Source organism: Phaethon aethereus (assembly GCF_964289735.1).
Source record: "Phaethon aethereus genome assembly, chromosome: 6".
Classification (NCBI taxonomy): Eukaryota; Metazoa; Chordata; class Aves; order Phaethontiformes; family Phaethontidae; genus Phaethon; species Phaethon aethereus.
In genome coordinates this window covers 23,457,965-23,466,315 of record NC_138580.1, presented here as the reverse complement: position 1 = coordinate 23,466,315, position 8,351 = coordinate 23,457,965, and the positions used below count along the sequence as shown (strand labels likewise).

General features: G+C 58.9%; 1 protein-coding gene across 1 annotated transcript; it reads right to left on the bottom strand.

Annotated features, from left to right (window-relative positions):
• Window positions 1-2,647: 2,647 nt before the first annotated feature.
• Window positions 2,648-5,640, bottom strand: DLX1 (distal-less homeobox 1). The gene is made up of 3 exons (XM_082001384.1): window positions 5,285-5,640; window positions 4,536-4,735; window positions 2,648-4,168 (listed from the first exon to the last, which is right to left on the bottom strand). Exons 1-3 carry the CDS (start codon window positions 5,595-5,597, stop codon window positions 3,914-3,916), a joined length of 768 nt encoding a protein of 255 aa, XP_081857510.1. The 5' UTR covers window positions 5,598-5,640; the 3' UTR covers window positions 2,648-3,913.
• Between the last annotated feature and the right edge of the window lie 2,711 nt (window positions 5,641-8,351).

Genomic DNA, 8,351 nt, shown 5'->3' with positions numbered 1-8,351 from the left:
TCGGTCTTCCCGTTTGGGGTAAAGCAAAGACCGGCGCCCCGAGCCCGGGGGACTGAGGCGGAAGGTAAGGGTGGCGGCACAGTCTCCTTTCTCGCGGGGGTCGGTGAGCGCACGGGGCGCGACGTGAACGGATGCCCCGCGCGGGCCGCGGCGGGTGGGGGGGGTATACGGGGGGAGCCCCGGCGGCGGCCCCGGCGGCCCACGGCCGCCCCGCCGGGCCGGGGAGGGGCGCGGGGCGGCGGGCCGGGCGGCGGGGGCGCGGCGTGCAGCCGAGCCGCGCCGGGGCGTCCCGCGGGCCAAGCCGCGCCGAGCCGCGGAGCGCTGCGCGGGCCGAGCGGCGCCGGGGCGTCCCGCGGGGACACTCGCCGCCCGGGCCCCCGCGGGGGCGGCGGCGGCTTGGCGGGGGGCGGCTGTCGGAGCCCTGCAGAGGGGCGCGTTACTGCCCGGTCCCCCGCCGGGGAGGGCGCCGGGCCGGGGCGGGACGTGGCACTTTGTCACCGGCGGGCGCGGGGCCGGTGGCGGGGCGAGCGGAGCGGCCGGCGGCGGGGATTTCTTATCCCCCTCTGTCCAACGAAGGGAGCGAACTCCGAATGCAAACGGGCTTGGGCTCTGATATGTGATTTTTTTTTTTTTTCTAGTTTCAGGGGCCGCTCTGTGCTCAGCAATTAGATTGACACATGTACAACATCCCCAGCCATTCAAGGGGGTTCGCAGGGACACTCCAAAGGGATATTTTTTTCCCCTTTTTCTTTTTGGGTGGAAGATATTAAAGAGGTATCTGTTGTTTGGCAATTTTGCTAAGTCTGTCTTCATTACTTCAACATTGTGCATTTGCTAATTTGGAAGCCCCTTCCTATTGACAGCTCTGCTCCATACACCTGCAAGCAATTTGCAGAGCTCCAATATAGGAGAATTGCAGAGATGGCAGCTCGCACCTATTTTATTTTTTTTCTTCGCTTTTCTCAATGCACAGCAAATTTGGCTTTCAGTGCGTTATCTCTTTTGTTAATGCAAAAAGATTCCCTGGGCGAAAAAATTGCTCATAATTACCAGAGAGATGGGGAAACTGCATTAGAATAAATAAACCTGAAATTACTGTAATTATGTTGTGTTTGATGGGCTCGGCTTGTAATCAAGAAGAGAATACAGTGAAATGATGCTGACCCTCTTGGGTTTGCAGCTGTACGCGCACTTTGGGGTCTTTTTTTGCAGAAAAGAGTCATTTTGATCATCATTAAGCTGTGTGTAACCTATTTCAGAAGTGTTTGAAAATGAGGGGCACTTTTTTTTTCCCCCAACAAGGAAAAAATATATCCCAAAATTACATTTTGCCATTTGGAGGCTCATCCATAAGGTTGTGTTTGCGGGGTGACAATTGTTAAAGGTATAATATTAAAAATCAGGACTTAATCATTGTAATGAGGTATTGTTTCAATATAAGCACCTTTGGATTATTCATAGTTTAATTAATATCCTCATTATGAAAATCTTCGAATCAGATATTTGATGAACTGCTTGTCAGCAACAAGGCAGAATTAATTAGGCCTGTATTGAGATTAACATTTTCCAATGTACAATTATAATAGACTCTAAGTCAAGACCGCCTCGCTGAGAGAAAACTAATAATTTCTCTATTTGAACTGTGAGCAGCAAGACGCTGCTGCATTAGGAGAAGCTAATATATCCTTTAAAGTACTCCGAGCTACTTGACCACCCTCTTCCTCCCCGGCCAAAGGCGCTCGGTCTCCGGCCGCGGGAGCTGGGTGGCTGATGGGGCGCGGCCGCGGAGCCGCCCCGCTCCGCTCCGCTCCGCGCTCCGGCTTGCTCGGGCCGGGCTGACGTGGCCGCGGCTCCACGGGAAGCCGGGAGCTGGGCAGCGCTTCCCGGGACGGATCCAGCATCTCCGCGAGCGCGCCGCCGCGGAACCCCGTGCCGCGTGTGCGCGCCTGGGCACACGTACCGCGCTGCCACGCATCGCTTGCGCGCAGGTCCCGCGCAGCGGGGACTGGGATGGGTGCGTGCGGCGGACTACCGCGGGGCTGCTCCCCCGCGGCCAAGCCGAGCCGCTCCCCGCCGCGCTGCAGCGCTTTACCCCGGCAGCAGCTGCGGGAGGTGCCCGGCGCCGGGCCGCCGCGGGGAGCGGGCACGGCTGAGCCCGCCGCCGGGAACGCCGGGGCGGCAGGCGGGACGGCTCCGCCGCCGAGGGGATGCATGGCCCGGGGAGCCGGCCTGCCTGTCGGGGCGGGGGCCGGGTCCCACCCGGCCCGCCCGCAGCCCCCTCCCGGCCCAAGAGCGGATCCTGGGTCACCGCCGGCCCCGAGCCGCCCCTCCGGGCAGCGCCGCCCCGCTGCCCCCGCCTCGCTTTCCGGTGACGGGCACCGCCGCCCCGCCGCGGAGCGCGGAGCACGGCCCGGGCCTCGCTCCCGGCCGCGCTGCCAGACAGGGAGCACACGTGTCTCTTTTTCCAAACCATAATTTTACTGTCTGAAAGAAACTTTATAACTTATGTACAAAGATTTGTGTGTTTTTTTTCCTTTCCTTCCCCAGATACAAAGCAATAAGTTAACATTCTCAATATAAAACTAAACTTTGACATATAGAACACTAAACACAGCTGAGCTCAGTTTATCACATCTTCCGAGTTTCACAAGTAAAATGTCAAGATCTCAGTACACAAAGCATCATGTTTTACAGCCACACGAAACCGAACGGAAATTAATAATAATAATTAAAAAAGGCTAAATTTGTGCAACATGTTTACAGAACAATAATAATAATAATTAAGAATAAAATATGTACAGCGAGTAGCTCCTGCACGTCGGTTTGTGCATTTCGGCTTCGGGCCGCCGTTCCGCGGGGAAGCGCCGCCGGGGCTGCGCGAAGCAGCGCGGGTGCGCCCGCCCGCCCGGCGGGTCCCCCCCGCCGCCGCCGCCGCCGCCGCCCTCGGGGCTCTCTCGTTCCGTCCTCCGCGCCTCGCTTCACCTCAGCAAAGCGCTCGGCAGCTGCTGCGGTTCCACTTCGGAGTGCCAAACCATGTGCATTTATTTCCTTTGTTAAATACGCGAGAAATGCAAATCATTCGGACCAAACCTGTCCACGCCAGCGAAGTATAAAAGTTATTGTAAAAGTTAAAAATCGCATCCTTCTCTTGGGGTGATGTATTTGGGGGAGGGGGGTGTGGGGCGGGGGCTCCGTGTGTGGTTTTGTTTGAAGTAACGTGTGCGTCCGAGCGGCGCGCTCAGCAAGCCGGGTTGTCAGTTTGTTTCCAGCACTCCCATAGTGGTGATTTAAATCAATAAATAAAACCCCTGTCTTCCCCTTTTAACAACAACAACAGCAACAACAACAAAAAATTATACAGATGGATAGTGAAAGGTACAGAAAACGTCGAGGGAAAGAAGCTCTGGGAACGGTGCGGCTTCCTTCCCCCTTCGCAATTGAAGAGACCGTCAGATCGGAGCAGTAAATAAATGACCTACATTTCAACAGACACAGACAGACAGACAGGACAGAGGAGCGGGCTTCCCCCCCCTCCCCCAAACATCTTTTTCTGATTGTCCCACAAAGCCGCGGCCGGCGCTGGCTCCGCTGCGCGGCTGTTGCGCGGGGCGCGGGGCCGCTCCGTCAGCTGGCGGCGGCGGGAGCCGGCCCGCGTCACAGCTGCGCCCCCGGCCCCAGCTACGCGCCGCGCCCCAACGGCTGGGTGGGCAAGAGACCTCCGGCTGGTTCGTGTGCTTGGGTTTCTTTTGTGTGTTTCCCCCCTCTCTCTCTCTTCCCCCCCCTCTTTTTTTTTAATTTTCTTTCCCCCCCTTTCCTTTTGTTTAACCTTTTTTTTTTTTTTTTTTTCCCCGGCAATAATTTTAATTCTTTTCGGGACCGATAGTGCTTGCGGTAGGGGAAAACGGGTTTATAATCACATCAGCTGCGGCTGCTGCATAGCTTCTTGGTGGGCCGAAGGATACCACGACGTGTAGCTGGGGATGTAGGTGCCCGGGGTCCCCGACGAGGCCTTACCAGAGGCGGAGGTGGTATTCCACACCGGGGGGACCGGTGGCGAGCTGCCCGAGAGAGCCCTGCCGTTGGTCAAGGCGCTGCTCTCCAGGGCGGCCCCTCCTTGCTTCATCAGCTTCTTGAATTTGGAGCGCTTGTTCTGAAACCAAATCTTCACCTGCAAACGGGAACAGGGCTCAGCATCCCTCGGGAGGGTCCAGCATCCCCCGCCCTCCCTCTCCTGGGATCCCACAGACCCTGGTGGCCCGCCGACTTCTCCCCTTTGTACCCCCCTCTTCGTGGCTGCTGTGCCCGTTGCCATTGTGTGATGCCAAACCACCCGCTAAGACACCCCCACCATGCCCGCCCCTCCGCGGAGGCGCAGCCGGTGCCACGGAGGCCGACCCGTGGCCTCCGTGGCACCGGTTGCGCCTCCGCGGAGGGGCGGGCGTCGCACCGTTGCCCGCTGTTGTGACCCGTCTGCATCACGCGTGGGGTGTCCCACGCCGGCGGTGGGAAGAGGGGCGGCTCAGTCGGAGTTATACCTGGGTCTGGGTGAGTCCCAGAGATGCTGCGAGCTCGGCTCTTTCGGGGAGAGCCAGGTACTGAGTTTGCTGGAACCTCCTGTTCAAAGCCTGCAGCTGCAAACTGGAATAAATAGTCCTGGGTTTGCGGATTTTTTTCCCTTTCCCGTTAAAGCGAACTTCCCCTCCTTCTACCACAGTGCTTTTCTCCGATTCGGCCCCTACAAACCACAAACGATGCAGAATAAATAATAATAATAATAATAATAATAATAATAATAATAATAATAATAGCAGCAAGAGCAATAATAGCAGTAACAGCAATAGCAGCAGCAATAGTAACAATAACAGCAGCAACATCAACAATAACAATAATAACGAGGAAGAAAAGTGAAGCTTGAGTAATGCTAACAAAGGCTCCGGGCGATTATGGCAGCCCAGGCTCCTTCCCAGAGAAAGTTTGCTATTTTTACAGGCTGCAGTTTAGGTTTAATTACCCTTAATTGCATACATTGTTTATAGCGCTACGCAATAAATAATTACGAAGACTAATACGTGCACATCTGGGTTGATTTCTTTTCCAGCCGGGCATTGTGTGCTCTGTGTACAGCTCCCCTGTGATCCTCAGCCTCTCCTGACTAATATTTTGTAATTTCATTTAATTCCCCCCCCAGTAGATTTTTTTTTTTTTTTTTTTGGATACAAGCACCCTCCCTCCCTCCCTGCCTTCCCTTCCCCTCCCCCCCCTCCCCAAAGCCGAGTGCACCTACCTGTCTCCTCTAACCGGGTCTGAGTCAGGCTGGAGCTGTTGGGGTAGGACTGCACTGAACTGATGTAGGGGTTGGTCGAGTGGCTGCTGACCGAGTTGACATAGGGGTAGCCCAGCGGTCGGGAGAAGGACGAAGCTGTGCTGTACGAGCTGTCAGGCTGAGAGTGGCCCGCGGAGTGTAAACAGTGCATGGAATAGTGTCCGTGGGACATGGGAGAAGGAGACATTTGCTGGCTGGGCGGCCCAAACTCCATAAAGACAGCCTTCCCTGAGACGGGGCTATTTAGACTCTCTGGCATGGTAGTCATGGTCATTTCTTGTCGCTTGGTCTGTGTGTGTGTTCTCTCTTCAGCTTGCCTTTTTGGGGTCTGTTGTGTTTCTCAGGACAGGAAAGAACCCAATTTAAGCGGAACAGGGTTTTTCACTTTCCATTCATAAGAAAATGGAGTTTGTCTCTTTGAAAAGTCTAAGCATGATGCTGTAGATCTACACAAACTCGCCTAAAAGCTTTGACTCAGCCAAGGCTATGAATATTCATGAGCCGGCGGAGCTGATTGGTCCTCCGTCTTGCATAATCGCTTTGGATTGGTCCGAGGCGCTCAGGGCTCGCCCGGACCCCGGTGAGCGCGGAGAGCCCGGCTGGCAGCGCCGCGCCGGCCGCGCGCCCCGGCGGCACGCGCCTCGCCGGCACCGCTCCGCGCGCCAGGAGCCGCCTGGGCCCTCGCTCCGGCCGCCGGCGGCGGAGGACGCCGAGCCGGAGCCCGGAAGGAGGCAGCGCACAGCCCTCCGCCCTTCTCCTCCGCCCCTCGCCGCGCAGGCGGCGCGGAGGGGACGGCTGCCGCTCTCCGCCGGGCCGCGGGGGGTGCTGGCCCGCCGCGCCGGCCCCGCTCCCCGCTCCGCTCCGGCAGACGGCGGCGGGACCCGCTGACAAGGCGGGCGGCCCCTGCCTGCTCAGCCGCGCACGCTCCGCGGGCGCGCAGGGCCTCTCCGCGCCGGCCCGCCGGAGCGCGCCGCCCGGTTATTGCAGTTGTTGTTCTTAAAGAGGGGTGTGGGGAATAAAATCCGAGGAAGCAAACGTGGCCCTGAACGGGCCAAACGTCGCGTTTGAGCTTAAAAGGAAAACTTCCGCGTGCGTGAGCGGTAAACGAGGTGGGACTTGGGAGATCCTCCCCAGAAAGCCCACGATGAATCCCAAATTACTTTGTTAGATAATTAGAAAGTGTTGATAATTATTTCTTTCATAATTCAGCGGTGCGACTGGAACAGGAAAACGATCTTGCGAAAGTTCACACGTGCAGATGTATTACTTACTGATTCATTTGATTAAATGCTAGTCTCAAGTGCTCTGATCCACAGCTGAAGGCGGCCCCATTAGCATAACACTGATGTTTAATTTTCATACGCATAATTAGCCATATATTTAACACTAATAGCAACATGCAGCCTTCCAGCATTAAACAGCCTGGGATTTGATCTGGCCTGGGCTGAACTTTCCCGGTTACACCTAGGCTGTCTGTCTAGGGTGCGCAGTGAGCGCGGCACCACATCTGTGTAATCGAGCACATTTTGGCAAAGGCAGAACACCAATAAAAGTGGACGTTCAGAACACATCGCGGCGCCGATGTCGCCAGGGACATCAGGGACGACCTGCCGTCCTCGCCCGGTGGCGGCGGCGGGGCTGGGGCACCCCGGCACTACGCGCACGGTGCTCCGGCTCCTGTGGGCACCGACGGCCCTTGGAGCAACCGGCTAATGACTGTGCAAGACCGAGTCCCTCTACTCCTGGTCTTTTTTTTTTTCCCTCTTTCATTAGTGGCTCCATCGGTTTTAATTGCCCATTTCCTAACGCCTCTTTTACTTCCTCTCCCCCCTCCTCTTTTTTTTTTTTTTTTTTTTTTTCCCTTGCTCGCGATGCGCAGAGTTCATTTTCACGGCACGGCGGGACGGGGCAGTGGCGGTGTGCCCCACACGGGCTCCTCCGGCAGCCGGCTCTGCCCCTGGAGATGTAAGTGACCGCCCGAGGCGGCTCTGCGCGACGGCCCGAGGAGGGGACGGGGCGCCCGGCAGCTTCGGCAGCCCCGCCGGCCTCCAGGCCGGCGGTGCGGGGAGGGGAGGGGAAGGGAGGCTGCTCCGTGCCCGCCGGCCCTGCCGCCACCTCCTCCGGTAGACCGGGCGCAGGCAGTCCCAGGGGGAACAGCAGTCTCGCCGGCCCCACCAAAACCCCGCGGACCGGACGGCGTGGCGCGGCTCGGCTCACACCCGCCCTCCGGAGCCGGGCCACCGCCCGCCGCCCCTCCGTAACGCCCGCCCCGGGCAGCGCGGCTTCGGTGGGCGCGGAGGAGCCGCGGCCGCGCCGACCCCGCGGGGGCGATCGCCCCATCGGGGATCTCGTCGTGCTTGCCCGGCGACACCTCCTGCGTGAAGGGCTTGTGCGCGGCGCTGGCTGTCCCCGCACAGCCGAGACGTCTCTTTACTCTCGTTCGTAATTAGGATTACAGGCGTAATTTTACTGCGTAAAACCCGCAGTCGCATCAGAGTCACCGGGGGCACCACCGGGCAAACAGCGACTTACGGGAGCTGCCAGCCCCCGGCTGCGGGGGGATCTCCGCTCCCGGCTGCCCCCTTGCCGCCTCACCCCACGCCGCAGTAAGCGCGGCACGGGAGGCGGCCCGGCGGAGGGGCAGGGGACGGTGAGCAGCTCAGCACCTGCGGTGCCGTCCAGGGTCCCCCGGCGCCCCAAAACTCCCGGGAGGCGCCCCTGGAGTGCCCCCGGGAGGGGCAGCAGCCCCAGCGCCCCTCGGAAGGGGCAGCGCGGTGGGGCGTTAGGAAACGACATGCGTGTTGTGTCCCCCCCCCGCAGCGCTGGGGGTCCCTCGCCTCCCGCGGCCGCAGCGCGCTTGTCTGTCTCCCCGCATTTGCAAGCTTGCTGCCTGCTCCGTTTGTTCTTGCAGGTTTTCCGGCCTTCCGAGCTCCTCTCGGGGCGGACGGAGCTGAGCGGCTGCCCCCGTGTTCTGGGGCGGGGGGGGTGTCCCCGCTTTTTGAAAAGATGCCGTTAGAAGCTACTCGAG